The sequence below is a fragment of the Magnolia sinica genome, chromosome 3 (assembly GCF_029962835.1).
Source record: "Magnolia sinica isolate HGM2019 chromosome 3, MsV1, whole genome shotgun sequence".
Taxonomy (NCBI): Eukaryota; Viridiplantae; Streptophyta; class Magnoliopsida; order Magnoliales; family Magnoliaceae; genus Magnolia; species Magnolia sinica.
Window position 1 is genome coordinate 83,872,335 of NC_080575.1, and position 17,128 is coordinate 83,889,462.

The 17,128-nt window shown below is 43.4% G+C and overlaps 1 protein-coding gene across 1 annotated transcript in view; it reads right to left on the reverse strand.

Annotated features, from left to right (window-relative positions):
- Positions 1-8,913, reverse strand: part of LOC131240094 (WAT1-related protein At3g18200-like) — a 44,249-nt gene extending 35,336 nt beyond the window's left edge. Inside the window, exons 1-4 of the mRNA XM_058238137.1 lie at positions 8,670-8,913; positions 8,537-8,596; positions 6,559-6,898; positions 2,265-2,423 (exon numbers count right to left, since the gene is read on the reverse strand). Of these exons, the coding sequence (XP_058094120.1) occupies positions 2,265-2,423; positions 6,559-6,898; positions 8,537-8,596; positions 8,670-8,869 (759 nt within the window). The 5' untranslated portion in view covers positions 8,870-8,913. The remainder of the gene's footprint in view (positions 1-2,264; positions 2,424-6,558; positions 6,899-8,536; positions 8,597-8,669) is intronic.
- Positions 8,914-17,128: the final 8,215 nt, after the last annotated feature.

Consider the following 17,128-nt stretch of genomic DNA (forward strand, 5'->3'; position numbering starts at 1 on the left):
ACTCGACACCTGAAGTGATGATCCGAACCGTCCATTGTATCAAGAGGGTGGGCGTGAACATCGCCTAGGTGGCGTAATCTCGGAAGATAATGGAGAGTGGATTTCAGCTGTTAAAACGGATGATTAACGGTGACTTGAAAGATAACGTGGGCCACATGAAATGAGGACCAAAAGTAGTGCTTCCCACCTGATTTTTCGAGTAGAACGCAGTGGACGGATCGGATTTTCCAAAAAGATATTGAAATGGGGCCCACCATCGTCACAGCGTCAATGACGCTACCCTGTTTTCGCAACCGGAAGTCGTCCGCCCTTGGGGGCGGTCGGACGGCTGATCCGAGCCGTTCATCATGTAGGTGGGCCAGAAAGCTCCCAGAGGACGTTGTCCTTTTGGAAGGAAAGCAAAGAAGAAGAAGAGGAGAAGACTCCGAGTTTGGCTGCTGTGCGTCTCCGCAACCAACTCGTCCGCGATCTCCGGCCTTTCGCACGGACCTCCTGCTCTACATACAAGGAGTCCCAGCTTCCGCAGCTGAGTCCTGCCAGGACTCCACAGAAGGGAGGTGAGAAGAAAGATTAAAAGGGAGGAGGCTCGGTTTGAAAAAGGGGGGATTCATGTTATTCACGGCTGGAGAAAGAGCAGCAGTTTTTTCTCCGAGAGCAGCAGTTTTTTTTCTTGCTAAGGCTGCTGGAAGAAAGTGGTTTTGCTGAGACGGACGGCAGCGTGGAAAGGCTCGGTTTGGAGGCCGGAACGAGCAGAGGTCTGTTGCTGCTGGACGTTGGCAGAGAGTACAGTGTAGCTGCTGTGCACGGGAGGAGTGCAGCTGCTGTGCACAAAAGGAGGGTCAGCTGCACGTTTTTAGAGAAGCAGCAGGTGGGATTCCTGCTAGACGTGGCTGGAGAAAACAGAAGGAGAATTGGAAGAAAGAGGTTTTCTTTTTTTCTTTCCTTTAATGTTTTTTTCATTCTTCTTCTTTTTAGTTGGAATTTAACCCATATCATGCTCGGCTAAACCTCTTAGCTAGGGCTAAGGGGTGAAGCTTGTAGCCTGATGGGAGAGATGTTGCTGGTGCCCTTTGATTAAGATTGAAGAGATTATTCTTGATTTAATTTTATGGGAATATTTTTAGTTTTTTTTATGGCATGTTGTGACTGAAATTACAATGGGCTTGCAATGGCTTTGAATATTTCTTTCCTCTTTTTATATTTATGAAGTCAGGAAGCCCTGTTGTTCATCATTGTCCCATGGGCATGGTAGGATGACAGTACCTTCCTGACCTTCATGGCATGTTGATTGATTGATAATTAGATTAATTCTGTTGTTTGCTTTGTCTCTTGGGCATGGTTTGGTGATGGAATCCATTCTAATTCATACACCTTTCATCTCTTGAAACCTATATCAATGGCAGTTCAGTAAATTTCCAACCTGGCATACGATCTCCCTGATCTCTACAAGTGGATCCCCTGAATCCCTAGTTTCCTTCCTCTGAATTCCTTAAAGTCTTAGACAATTCTTCCACAATTATTTCTTAAATTCTATTTGGTTTAGATCACATCTTAGTCTAGTTCTAGTTCTACTTGGTTTCAGATAACGTACAGGTATCAGTCCCTGTGGATTCGACCTCGGTCTTACCGAGTTTATTACTACATCACAACCCTATACTTGGGGAGTGAACACTATGCGGGGTGCACCTTGACATCCACTCTATCTGTCGGTTTTGTCGGCCAAGGTTAGGACATTAGCCCAGAGATATTATAAACCCAAAATTCAAATTGACCATAACATAAGAAATAGTGGGGATGGAAAATCTAGCATTGAAACTTCCTGGGGCCCACCGTCAAAATTATATACCATCCAACCCAATCATTAGTGATTCTCGCCATGATGAAGGGAAAATACAAACGGTTCCAAAATTTTCGTGGATCCAAGAAGGTTTGGATAACCTTTTTGGTGATGGGCATATCATCCCACTGTTTCTTGTGGTGTGGCTCACTTGATTTTAGATCCGCCTCATTTTTATGCTGTTGTAGCCGATGGAGAGAGTGGTTGTCACACACATTACGGTGGCCCGTCGAGCTTTTTGTTAGACAGGGTCCCGTGCAATAGAGGTAGCATTAAAATAAAAATAAATTAAATTAAATCGCATCTGCCATTTGAGACGCAAATAAGGTGGAGGAGGCCCTGAAAGTGACCTGACTAAAAATCAGGCGAATCCATTAATCAGGGAGGCGAGACGTGTTGTAAGGCTAACCATGGAAGGGGTACTTACTCCAAAGAAGATGTTTAAGAGCTCTAAATCCCACTTAAGCCGCCATTGTGAGGCCTTGCGGCTTGTAATTGCAGCTACTGCGGCTGTTTGTAGTGTTGCAAAGAAAAACATGATCGCGGTCATAGACAACTCAGCTGGGTACCTTTTCATCACCGGCCTCTGCATTAAAAAAAAATAATAATAAATTAATAAATAATACATTAAGAAATTGCGGTTATGGTGCACCTTTTATCTTTCTAATAGTGTTAGGCGTGGCCCATGTGCCGATCCAAATGGCTCATTGTGTAGGTCCCAGCTTTATATTACCCCAGTGCAAAATTCAATTTGGCCATATTCATTTAGACCTTTCATTGTTTGCATACACGAGCAACCACATCTGATGAGAGTGGATCTGGGCATCCAACTCATCCACTAGGATTGCGCCACCATTAAAATAATAATAATAATAAAGGTTACTCAGCCAGTAGAAGGCAGCTCATGTCCACTCAGAGGTATTACAACGTAGATGCTCCCCCTCAAGGACTAGGTAAACCCACTTGTCAGGTGTACCACAGTTTACAAACAAAGGAAAAAAAAAAGGATGAAAACACTTGGCTGAAGTTTAGTTACCGGCCCGTCCAATTTTCAAGCAACGTGGCCCACCTGCTTAATGAATCATATTTGTTTTAGGAAGAAAACATCTACACATCTACACTAGTAGACGCACCTGATGGATAGCTCACGCACTGCACTCATCAACCTAGGGCACATGTAGTGGTGTGTAGATCGATCGACAGTTCACATCAAAAGGGAGCAGTGGTAGTGGACATTGAAGATGGGCCCAAACTTAGCATTCATATTGGGTCTACTTAATGGGCGGTCCGCATCAAAGGTTAACCTCTCTCCCACATCTATGATGCCTGCATGATGGATGAACCACATTGAAGGTGGAGCCCACACAATGGACTCTCCACATCAAAGGGGAGTCTACAAGATGGACAGTGGAAGGTGAAAATGAGCCCCACGTGATTGATGACCCATATTAAGGTGAGTCCAATATGATGGATAGTCTATGTTAAAGGTTGGCCCATAATGATGGACGGCCCACATACGAGGCCTGCCTTGCATGATGGAGAGCCCACATCAAAGGTGGAGCCCACACGATGGGCGACCCACATCGAAGGTAGAGCCCACATGAGGGGTGGTAGATATTGAAGGTGGGTCCTATATGATGCGTGATAACATTGATGGTGGGCCCCCCATAATGGATGGTGCACATCAAAGGTCAACCCCTAATGATGAATAGCCCACATCTAATGCAAACCCACATGATGGATGACGCACATCGAAGGTGGGGCCCACATGATAGATGTTCCACAAGAAAGTTATGCTTCACATGATGGGCGTTGGATATTGAAGGTAGGCCCCAGATGATGGACAATAACAATGATGGTGGGCCCTACATGATGAATGACCCCATCAAGGTGGGCCCTATGTGAGGATAGTTCACATCGAAGGTTGGCCCCTAATGATAAATGACCCACATCTAAGGCGGGCCCCACATAATAGATAGTCCACTTCAAAGTTGGGCCCTACATGATGGACGATTCACATTAAAGGTGGGCCCCGCGTGAGGGATGGCCCACATCCAATGTCTGCCATGATGGACTGCCCACATCCAAGGTGGCTCCCATGTGATGGATAACCCACATTGAAGGTGGGCCTCCCAAGCTGGATGATCCACATTTAAGGTAGGCCCCATTCATGTTTAGATGTAGCTAAGGTGGGCCCAACATAATGAACAGTCCACATCTAAGAATAGCCCCACGTGATAGCCAATGGATATTAAGGGTGGACCAAACAAACTGGAAGGATAAGTACTTATATAATATCAGTAATCAAATATACTTTTCTACTTTTGATTGATAAGCATATTATTTACTAAACATATTTAAGTATAAACTAAGGTAAGCGACTTAGGGTGTGTTTGGATTCACGTTGGATCGGTACAGCATCGTATTAGGGACCATGATGGGACGTGTCCCGTGTTTGTTTTGCAACGCCTGGGCGACGCATTCAACGCACGCAGAGATACGGCGTGGAACCAATTTTTGTAATCGAGTGTACATTACTTGCTGACACATCTAAACTCAGCCTAATAGTGTTGTAGTTTGTTCTGTAGAGCAGATTCGGTGAGGCTGTGATTGTAGGGCCCACCTTGGTTTATGTGTTGTATATCCATGCCGTCCATCATTTTTTAAAGATCATTTTAGCACATGAGCCAAAACAATAAAGCAGATATAAATATCAAGTGGACCACACCACAAGAACAGTGGTCATTAAATGCCTACCATTAAAAAAATTCTCGTGGGCCAAATATCAGTTTTGGATAAAGCTGATTTTTTTCCCATTCGTACGGTTATTTTTGACTTCATCAACAGCTTGGATGCAAAACAAACATTATGGTGGGCCGTAGAAAGTTTTAATGGTAAGCGTTCAATCACCACTGTTTCCCCTGGTGTGGTCCACTTGAGATTGAATGTACTTAATTTTTCGGCAGATGCCCTATTATTAGCTGAAAAAACGGATGGACGGAATGGATATCCAATAAATATATCAATGTGGGCCCACCGTCACGACATTGTCGAAGTCGGTGTTTCCTCTGCCTATGCCGCGTGTACCATGATTGAGTGCATGTGTAACTCTCACAATCCTCTCACGTAGCTTTAAATATATGATGACGGAGTGTTACATCCATGCACATGCACTCGTCGATTGTCCACTCATCATTTTCATCACTCAAACTAAACCATCCAAATCGTTGTAAACAATGTAGATACTATCAATCATAGTTGATGATCAATGGACATCTGTCCCTTGAATTCTCACCGCTGACATGTTCTCAACAACCATCCATTAGATATCCAACAGTAGACCAGTTGAAAGATCGTCTCGATTCATCTTCTGGGTTATGATTCATCTAAAGCGGGCCCCATGGTTTGGATGGTTTAACTTGAGTTACTAGAAATCCACGTGTCAATCATTTGAGTTGACGTGTTTGATCTTTACACTCTGGATATCAAGTAACTATATATATATATATATATATATATATATATATATATATATATATACATATATATACACACACACGTCATTTCCAAACGTTGATCTGTACTACAAATTGTATATATAGAACAACAATACATCCTAATCAAACATTAGTTAGTGGCACGTTTCTACTGGATGTATTCTCAATATCGCTTAGGGCGTGTTTGGGCCCTGGGATTGGAAGAGATTAGGTGGGATGGAATTGCATCTGGTCCGTGCCAATTCCACTCCATGTTTGGGGAGGATGGAAAAGCTGTCGATGGAATTGCATTGGGTCCCATGTTGTCAAGTTGTGTAGGTCCCACTATGATGTGTAGGTTAGATCCACACCGTCCACCCATTTTTTGAGATTATTTTAGAGCATGGGCCAAAAAATCAGGTTAATCTAAAGCTCAAGGGGACCCCACCATAAAAAGCAACGGGGATTGAATACTTACCATTGAAAACTTCAGTGGGGCTATATAAGTTTTGGATCTACCTCATTTTTAGGCCCATGCCATAAAATGAGGTCACAAAACAAATGAATGGTCTAGATATAACACATGTGTGTTATTCTCAATAACTTCGAATGATGGTTGGTATATCCATGAATGATGGTTGGTATATCCATTCAATGTACCACCGGATTACCAACAAAGCATGGAATTATTCTTATCCCATGGCAACAGGGTAATTATGTTTTTTGAATCCCATCCCACCGAATCCCTTCCAATCCCAACACCCAAACACGCCCTTAATGTATATGTGAACAGTACCGGAATATAATACAATACAACCAAAACGTAAAGCCAAACATGCCCTTAAGGTATAAGAAGCTTTTGTGAAGCAGGTGACCTTCCAAACAAGCCCTAAATATTCATCTAGGTGCACGGTCACCGATTCAACAAATGTTTCATAATATGTGCGCTCTAACAAAGCTGCTATGAAATATTTACTTATGTATGGGGCAAGCTCTTCTATCTTGGTTCATGGTTTCTCTTGGTTACACGGTCTTTGGTCTTTGGAGGTAGAGATATTAGCATCCATAACATGAATAGCTCATATCATCATTTAAGATTCGCCCGGGGAGAAAACTATTCGAATACATTACTAGGTGCCCCGTCAAATACCCATATTTCCCTGAATACGAGCGTCGTTTAAGCAAAGCTAAGTGTATAGAGCCAATAGCAGAAAAGGCATAAGGGGCTAGAGAAACACCACTCACCAGAAGCAAGATCCATGTGCTCAAACCAAGAACCCCAACAACCAGCATAACCAACCCAAGCACCGATTCTCCCAAGCTTGTAGTCGTGAGGAGAGAGCTTGTAGTTGTGAGGTGAACAGCTGGGCCTTTCCATAACATGATACTCAAAGCACCTGATACAGATAAAAGGGTCCCAAACAGCTTGCCCTTCCCCCACAAGGTGTTGATTTCAAGCTTCTCTTCCCTTGAGCTGATAGATATGATGTAGGTGAATGCAGGGATCATGTTGAGAACCGCAGCTTCAACTGTACTTGAGATGTAGTACAAGCAAGCTGCTAATAGGTTTTGTGTCAAAGTTATCCTGCAAAGCATCAAACTCGAAATTATATTCCCTCCCTAGTTGGAAGACTTAAAACTGACTACTTCAGTCCCAAGACAAGTCATGACCAGCCTAAGGGGTTGTTTGGCACCATGGATTTGGGGGGGGGATTTCAGTGAATTTCAAATCCCTGCTTGGCAGCATAAAGTAATTGAGAGTATCAAATCCCCACAAAGAGGAGGTTCGAAATCCACAGTGAAAGCTCGGTTTACATCTGAAATCTTTCGAAGAGTTGCATGTGTAACATGTGTGTCACTGGATTATAAATCTATTGGACACATGGCCAACTAATGATATCCCAAAATATTTAGATTATCAATTGCATCACTATAATTACTTTAATATGATGATTAGTGTCGTCCAAACATTGTCCATGTAAACCAACGATTAAAAATTGTTGGTTAGTCACTCGGACATGATCTTATGCTTGTGGCCCATTGAGTCTTGGAATTTCATCATTTTCATCCAAAGTATATATTTCAATGGGCTTATTAAAACCATTGTGTCAAACATTACATACTTTTACTAATTAGTTGATTTAGTAATTAAATTCAAACCCCCTGTAAATACACCATGTGTAGCTACTTTTAGATTAAAAGTTTATTCAGAATTTAGGGTGACAAACACGTACAATAATAGGATTTCAAATCCAAGGAGTTCCAAATCCACGCTCCCAAACGGGCCTAAGAGGATTTCAAATCCAGGCGTTCTGAATCCTTGGGTTCCAAATTCAGGTTCCCAAAACAGGCCCTAAGTCCAGCCCCTGGTCACCTAAGTTAGAGGTGATGGGGAATCGATTGATCAGACAAGTCACATCAGACTTTTCCAAGCCTTAAAACCATCATCCTATCCATTTTTGACAAGCTGTTGTTCCAAGTATTAAAACCATCGTCCTATCCATTTTAGACAAGCCGTCGGTCCAAATCTTAAAACCAACAACTCAGACAAATGGATGCCGATTGGCTGGTGTACCACACACCACCGGCCTGGCTGGTCTGGATAAACGTCCTGTGAAGATGACGAGCACTTACGCTCCTCGAATTCCAAGTCGCACGAACGGTTCAAAGGAGATCAAAGTTATATAAGCCCCACAATGATGATGTATTTATTATATCCATGCTGTCCATGTATTTGGTTACATCATTTTATAATATATACCATGTGCATATACAAAATAGCAACGAGGACAATGATTCTCAACTTGAAAACATTTGTATGGCCCACCATACATTTATTTTCCATCTAATCCGTTCATAAGGTAACACAGACCTAAATGAAGAGGGAAAAAAAATCATATTGATCCAAGACTGCTGTAACCCCCAAAAGGTTTTTAATGGTAGACATTGAATCTCCCGTTGCTTTTTGTACTGTGGTTCACTTAATCTTTGCCTCTTTGGGTCTGTCTTATACCATGAGCATAAACGGACAGTTTGGATATAACACTGGCCTCATGATGGGACCCACAGAACTTCGTAACGTCAGTACACCGGCCAGATCGGTGGTGTGTGGTACACCAGCCAATCCGCCTACCAATTGAATCAATCGTAGTGACAGAGACTAACGCGCCTGCACGCGTGTGTGTGCGTGTGTGAGAGAGAGAAATTTTAATGGTTTCCGTACCCAATCAAAGCAAGGAGAAAAATCCAGCCCAAAACGGATTTGGAGAGAGGAGGCCCATTCCTGCAACCAACCAAAAGAAGACATGAAGCCTAGAAGACCAGGGTCCAATGGTTTCATTTCATTCATCGTATACCTTTCAAAGACGAATGCTGGTACTGCCATGCAGACCGTGGCTAGTATGAACTGGTAGACGAGAAATACAGTGGAGCTTATTCCTTGTACGAGTATCACCTTGCTCATCACTATGTAAGATGCTGAGATGACCTGAACAAAGATCATGCTCACATGGGGAGCGACCTTCGTTGCACTTCTTCCTAAAGAAGAAGCCATCATCTTTTCTTTTCCAGGACTTCCTTTCTCCAAGCATGTATTGTATCATGTAGTCCTCAAACCTCCTTGAATATAAACAACCACCGCTCTCTCTCCTCCCTTCTTCCCTCTTTCCATGACCGTGACCGTTAGGTAATCTTTTTTACTAGCTACATGAAGACAAAAACTTTGATACTCTGCCAGAGTGATGGATGATACGCAAGCATTTATAAATTACTTGCAAATTACTTACTTGGAACACAGGTCATTCATATTAAACCATCCAAATTATGTATACCTAATTATATGTATCATGAACCAAAAACTATGCTTATTCTCGATTATTTGATTATTGGCTTAGTGGACATGTATAAATTGGACGGTTCAAAATAAAAAAATATCCAGTTCAAACAAGTGTACAGGAATCAGAGGTTAGGATTATGCAACCGATGTGATTTTCGGACTGTCATTTGAGGACAGCGGGTTCCACAATTTAGCCGGTTTAATTTAAGTTAATAGTGTATACCACATGTACCATTTTGAAGTGCCTGTGTATCAAGTCGTCATAGAGAGCCCGAGTATCAAATAACTCTGCTTACCTAAATTGTCCAAGTGCGGTGGCTTTATGCGGGCGCGGATCGGGTGATACTAGGGCTGAAAGTTATGCGGGTTCAACCCGACCAGACCACGACCAACCCGGCATTGGGTTGGGCTTGGGCAGGACGTATTGGGTTTGGTCTCAAGCTGGGGCCATACAAACACCAACCTGATAAAACTTGGGTTGGGCTTGGGTTGAGGTCTCATGTTGCACGACCCAACCCATACTCGATCGATTTATAAGTTCCTTCTACGTTAATTATAATTGAGTGTGGATCGTCCGTGTTGAAGGCATAGGAAATTCCAATGTTGTCAGGTTTCATTGGTCCACATCATTTCCAATGACTCGAGCTAACAAGACATGGGATTTCTCTCTCCCAAATATATTGCTTGATACATAATACGACTTTTAAAGGACTAGTTGTCCTATATTTTAGCTTGTTTGTTTAGGGAAAATAAACTTTTTAATGATAAATAACTACATATATAATAAATAAAATTATAGGTACAAAATATAAGACGTGTGTTGAAAATATAATAGACTAATGTAATAACAAAAATATTAGCATATATCTACCCGGCCAACCCGACCGAGCCTGCTTGGGTTGGGCTTGGGTTGAGAATTCCCAACCCACGAGTTAGGGTTAATGTATAGGAACCTTGGGTTGGGTTAGGGTTGAGCACCAACCCAACCCGTCCCGCCCACCCGCCCGACTTTCAGCCCTAGGTAATACCCCCACCAAGACCTAGCTAGAGATGGACAGTCCTGTTAGGGCCTATGTGAGGCCAACCGTGATGTATATATTTTATCCCCACTGTCCATCCATTTTGAAAGATCATTTTAGGCGCTAATGCCAAAAAGAGGCAAATTTAAGGCTCAAGTGGAAAACACCACAGGAAGAAGTAAGGTTTGAAAGCTTACCGTTGAAAAGTAACATACGACAGAATCTTCCCTTCCTTGGCAAAGTAGCCTACGACAGAATTTTTCGGTTAAAAGTTCAGGGGAGCTGTGGGGCTCACCTTGATCGTGGTTGGTGTGGTCCACCTTATATTTGTATTTGCTTCGACTTTGGGCTCATGCCATATTTTATGTTGGCAAAAAGGATAGACGGTGTAGATATATAATGAATGTTGATGCAGAAATTTGGGCTTCCTCCTTAGACCAATGGATACCTGCAAAAGAAGACAAAGATGGAGATCCTGGTTGCAACAGGAGACCCTTCGATACCAAAGTCAGACAGGCAAACTAGGTCTAGTAGAACATAAGGTTTTTTTGGTATTATTTTCACGTAGGTTTGTGTGTACCTTTCACCACCGGAGAAGCTTTTATTTATAATTGATAGGTATGATGGCATAGATATCAATCTCCCTATTTGGTAGGTGCATATTGCAGAGGAAATCATATCTCAAGCATGTCGTGGTTATCTCCTGAGATCTTCGGCAAAGATCTCGAACAAATCTCTTTAATAAGTTCTGAGTGGTCGGAACCAGAAGAAACATATAGTAGGAGGCCAATGTCGAGCATCCGAGGTAGCCTACATAGCCATCTCGAGTAAATCACCGACCTGGATTCTCCAATGAGCCGTGGTTGAGTTTTTCCTTAACATTAAATAGATCACTGACTTGCTAACCTCCCCTTGGATGTCGTATCCGAGCACTGATACCAAGCTCCCTTCCTTAGTAGAATCAAGATAAAATCGGGGATAACCATCCTCTTCATCTTATCATACGGTGCAGGGACCGTGGAGGAACTCGGCCTTGAGCTCAGCATTGTTCAATAAAGTACAACAAAATACCATTTCTAGTCATTGAGGAGCTCCTTGATCATGACTGGCATTGGTTGACCACGTAATGTGCACAAAAGTTCGAGCTAACCTTATCTTCTGACCAGCTCATTTTTACCCATAACAGTAGACCCCTACTTCCGATTTGACCGTGGTGAGCATGGGAAGTAAGTCAATGTGGTGAGGTCGGATTATTGATATCTTGCACATGGGAGGTCGAATTAGCTTGTCATAAATACGGAGAGAGGCAGCAAGCATAGAGATCATGGAAGATATGTAATGATGGTATGGCCCGTTAGAAGTGGCGTGCATTGGCAAGGAAGCTTTTCGGCTCCCGACCTAAGGGGTGTGGACATGTGGCACTGCCTGGGAAGTCGAGTCATCGGACAAGTGTGAAATCTCCACGTGGTTGCATGCACATGCCGAGAAGCCTCTTCGGCTGCCGCGTTTAATGCGGACATTATTGTTTACAGCTGAGCTAGCTATAAAAGGGGGAGAACCCTAACGTTTCCTACAATTTGCCCCTGTCGCTTCTTCTCGTGCTCCCGGACTTGGCGATTTTCGATAAGTCGGAAATATTCTTCTCCGGTGACTTTCGCTCCTTCTTTCTATCCATTTTCTGTTTCTCGACCCGTTATGTCTGATATTTCGGACAGAGGCCTTGAGCTAGCTATACGCTTTCCAGGGAGATTCTGACTTAGGGAGTGTGGATTCCAGACTTGAGGCTCCCTCCGATCCCTCATCTTTAGTACCATTAACCCACGAACAGACGATGGAAACTGCTCCCTTGGAGAGGGCAGCTGCTCAAACTTTGGCTGAGCAGCCAGTCGACGTTGGTCTTGCTGGGTCGACGTTGACGGAGGCTAACTTGTTTCGGATCAGATCTGAGTACCAGATTCCAGACTCAGTGGGACTCAGAGCCGCCGAACCTGGCGAAGTTCTCGACAACCCACGCGAAGGCGAGGTGGCTATCTACTTAATCGCCTTGCAATGCGGGCTCCGCCTCCCCCTGCATCAGATTGTGCAGGAGGCCACCTCTAGCTTGAGGTTGGCCCCAAGCCAGATTATCCCAAATGCTTGGAGGCCATTGCTAGGGACTTATGTCCTCTATTCCAGCTCAAGAACAAAGAGCTGACAGTCAAGGAGTTCATGTACCTATACTAGCCCAAAGTTCATCCGAAGCAGCTGAGTTGGTACTACTTCTTCACATGGGAGAACAAGGGCAAGTCCCTCATTACTAGCAACCCAACTTCCAACAAAAATTGAAAAAATAAGTGGTTTTACACGTCCGAAGAATGGGAGGTGCCTGCTTCTGAACTAGCTCGACTGTGAGCTTGGGTTCCCACCAAATTTGCCACCCCAGGTCGGATATTGCTGAGGTATTGGACTTAGTTTTTTTATTAGTAGTTACATTCACTAACCACGTATTGCTTTTGTAGTCTTCCCCAAGACTTTACCTATACTCTCTGACCTACAGCTTAGGCAGGTGAACAAGGCCAAGGTGACAAAGGAGGACCTCCGAGTTTGGACTACTCTAATCACCCCAGAGCTCCTCTATCAGTCCAGACTTCATCAACCTGCCCCTTCTGCTACTCCTGGTAGGTAGCGAATTATAGACCTGCTTAGGTAAAGTAGATTTTTGCTAACTCTAAATGTTCTGTTGTGCAGACTTGGTGGAGCCATCGCGGTCTGGGAAAAGGGTTCGTCCCCCTCCTATTACTGAAATGGTCGGGAGGAAGTCGACCATGAGGAGGAAAGTGACGGTCCCTCTGACCATATTGGTAGGAGCCTCTGCTGCGGCGGAGGTGAGGTCGAGACCTGATGCAGGGGTGTCCTTGGCGAGGCAGTCGCTTCTTACTGCGTCAGGTGAAGGGGCTCAGGACGCTCCGGCCCTGGCTATCCCTCCACAGTAGGCAATTGTGGAGATGGTGGATCTGGAAGGGACCCCTCCAATTCAGGAGGCTCAAGCGGCCAAAGATCCCCAGCCCATAGTCGTTCAGGCCCAGGATGAAGAGGGTGATACCTCGGGATCCCGAGCAGCCAAAGAGGGTGATACCTTAGGCCCTAGAGCAGCCGAGGCCAAGGGGTCGAGCTCCCTACCCTCTGGGCACCGTATGAGTGGCCTAACCAACTGGGCGACCAAGTATGCTCCAAAGGATCAGATCATCAATTTGATCAACACTCATCCGGAGACTCTTCTGAGGGACAGTGGCATTTAGCTATAAGGTGAGCGAAGTTTAGTAGAAGGAGAGTTTAGCATTGGCCCAGCTGGAGGGGATTAGATCGCATCTTTCTTCGGTCGAGAATGAATGATCTAATGTGATAGCTGAGGTCACGGAGATGAAGGCTGAGGCCGCAGAACTAAAGGCAGAGCTAGAGAGAGAGAAAGAGAGCTCAGCAGTCAAGTTGGCTGAAGTCGAGGCAACTTTGGCCGCTCAGTTGTCTGAGGCTACGGCAGTCATCCCAACAATTAAGGTTACAGCTATAGAGGAGTACAAAGCCTCAAAGGAAAGAATCGACGAGGTAAAGATGATCTACAACTGTGGCTACGAACGTTGTGTAGAAGATGTCAAGAGGTTATATCCCAAGCTGAACCTTGACTCGACGATGAGGTACCTATGGACCCTGCACCAACAGACCCTGCACCGACTGATGCTGAAGCCAAGCAATAATTGATGTCATGCATGGAATTTTAAGAAGATTTAGCAGGTCGGTTGGTCGCGCGTCGGTTATAGTAATGTGCTGAATATATTAGTTGAGTAGTAGAGGCATTGGGGGCGAGCTCTTGAGCTCTTCCCTTCATTAAGGGAGTTTTTCCATTGTAGAATATATTAGCTGTAATGACCTCTTCATAGAGGGTCGAGTAATTCATTTAAGAGGATTATTTTCCCTTATACTAAGGAAAATCCTCACAGTAGGTCACGTAGTCTAAGTAGCGTTACCAATTACTGGTCCAACCTCTTCTCTAAGGGTTGGACAACTGGTGAGAGGACTATTTTCCCTTGCACTAAGGGAAATCCTCAATAGATCATGTAGTTCGAATAATGTAGACAACGAATAGAATCTGAAATTTTTTGACCTTGAGATTTTTATTGTAGATTTCAAACAATAGACATGTAGATTTTGACCTAGTAGGTCAATTGTTTCCCACCTGAGGCCTAATCAGATTTTATGGATAGTAGATCGTCAAATGCTCGGCGTTCCACGAGTGTGACAAAGGTTGTCCCTTCATGTCTTCAAGTCGATAGGTTCCAGGTCGGGTCATGCCCATTATCTTGTAGAGCCCTTCCTAGTTCAGCCACAGGATTGCCGAACTAGGCTCCTTTGTGTTTTGAAAGGTTTTCCAAAGGACCAGATCTCTCAATTGAAACATTATCTTTAATCGGGATTGTAGAATTGGGTGACCTGTTGTTGTCGAGTTCCAACCTTGAGTTGAGCTTGCTCCCTCCACTCTTTGAACAAGTCAAGGCCCAAAGCCATCTGCTCGGTATTCTGAGCTTCATCATAGGACCGAACCCGCTCCATGGAGAGCCCCATTTCGACCGGAACGACGGCCTTTGCCCCAAAAGCTAGGGAAAATGAAGTTTCTCCTATGGACTTTCGAGCAGTAGTTCGATATGCCCAGATTACATAGGGGAGCTCTTCGGCCCATGCTCATTTGGCCTTCTCAAGCCTATCACACATGCCCCATAACAGATCATTGTCGAACTACCGACCATTGTCTAAGACGATCATATGTGGGATTCCATACTACTATATGATGTTTTTCCATACGAAGTCGGTGATTTTCTGCTTAATAATCTTGGCCAGTGGTTTAGCCTCAGCCCATTTGGTGAAGTAATCAACCGCAACGACAGCATACTTGGTTTAAACTTTACCCGTAGGTAATGGGTCGATGATGTCTATCCCCCATTAGGCGAATGGACATGGTCCAATCATAGGGGTCAGCTGCTCGGGAGGTTGATGAGGTATCGCTGCGAATCTTTAACACTTGTCACATTTTCGAGTATATTGTTTGGTGTCTTTCTAAATGCTCGGCCAAAAATATCCTTATCGAACGACCTTATGGGCAAGAGCATGACTGTCGAAGTGATTGTCACAGATTCCCTCACGAATCTCCTTCAGAACGTAATCAGGTTCTTTAGGTCGGAGGCATCGTAGGTAGGGTAAGGAAAACCCTTTTTTTATAGAGGATGTCTCCTACCATTATATACCGAGCTGACCTAACCCAAATTCTACATGCCTCGAGCTTATCCTAGGGTAACGTGCCTTCCCAGAGATACTCAACGATCAGGTCCATCCAGCCCAAGACCGAACTGACAGGGCAAGCGACTTCCTGGTCGGACTCATTGATGCTCGGTTCGGGAAAGAACTCGATGGGGATTGAGTTTGGGCAAGAACTTTTGCACTCTCTTAAGTATTTATAATCGCTTGAATATAACTTTTGTCTTGTATATTTCACATGAACATAAATTCTAACATGCTATTATATAAGAAACATGTGCTAGAGTATTAACATGCTTAGAATTGTGAAAATGTAGTAATTGAAACCTAATCATGAAACTTGTTTATTGTAAATTATTTGTGTGATTAGGATTGCCATTTTATGAATTGTTCTTGTTGCCACATTCATGAAATGCTTATGTGATTTGGGATTGCTAATGCTATAAATCAATGGAAGCACACCTTGAACTAGTGGCCTTTATCATGTAGAGGTTATGTGAATTTTATTAAATCCTTATGAAATTTGTGCCCAAAGTTGCTTGATGGATTGAAACATATGTTATGTCCGTGCCCAAAGTTGCTTGATAGATTGAAACATATGTTATGTCCTTGAATGGACTTAATTGTCATATGTGGTTTGATGGATTGAAATATTTGTTATGTCCTTGAATGGACTTGATTTCCCTACGTGGCTTGAAGGATTGAAACATTTGTTTTGTCCTTGAATGGACTTATTTGCCCTAATTAGCTTGTGGGTGGAATCCCTTTTGTGTTGTATCCATAATTGAACTTATAGTGTAAATGATAATTTAATTGCCATATTACTATCAATTTGGAAAGGTCACTAGTTGAAGAAGTTATTGTTAATTAGTTTGTTTGTAAATCAGACTAATAATGGTTGGGCTAATCATACCTACATGACATGTGGGTGTTATCAGGGGTGTCTAGCCATTATAAGCATGTACTTGTTGTATTTTTGCTAGTGGCCAGTACATTGTACGAATGCCCATTTTTGGTGAGGGATTTTACCGAGTGACTAATCATTATGAGTATGTAGTTGTTGAATTTTCATTGGTGATTTAGTCATTGTGTGTCATCCCCTTTTATGTCGGCATTATCGAGTGACTAGTCATTATGAGTTTGTACTTATTGTATTTTCGTTGGTGACTAGACCATTGTACAAACATCCCTTTCGAATGTCGCTAGTCATTGTGAGCACGTACTTGTTGTATTTTCATTGGTGACTAGACCATTGTATGGTGGATTTTACCTCCAATTGCCAGCTGGATGTGCATCCCCAAGTCTGAGTGCATCTTCACGTGTCCATGCATCTAAACAAGATATTCATTAATAAGTTATATGTGTGTTGTGTCTTCCTAGTTGAAATTATGCATGGCTAATATGTTATGTGTGTAATCTTGAGGGGATTTCTCACTTAGCTGGCCACTCACGTTGTTTGTTATGCTCAATTGCACTAACCAGGTGATAGAGAAGTAGGGCAGGCTAATGAAGTCTGTGAGGACTCCTGAGGAGCCTGGTCTGTTAATGCACCTTGTTTGTCAATCACGTGAGTCCATATGTCAGGGAGTCGGTTGAGCCTTTAGAAGCTAAAGACCGAAGACACAAGTGAACATTTAGCATTAAGGAGTAAAGAATAGATATCTGAGGTACCTTAGTG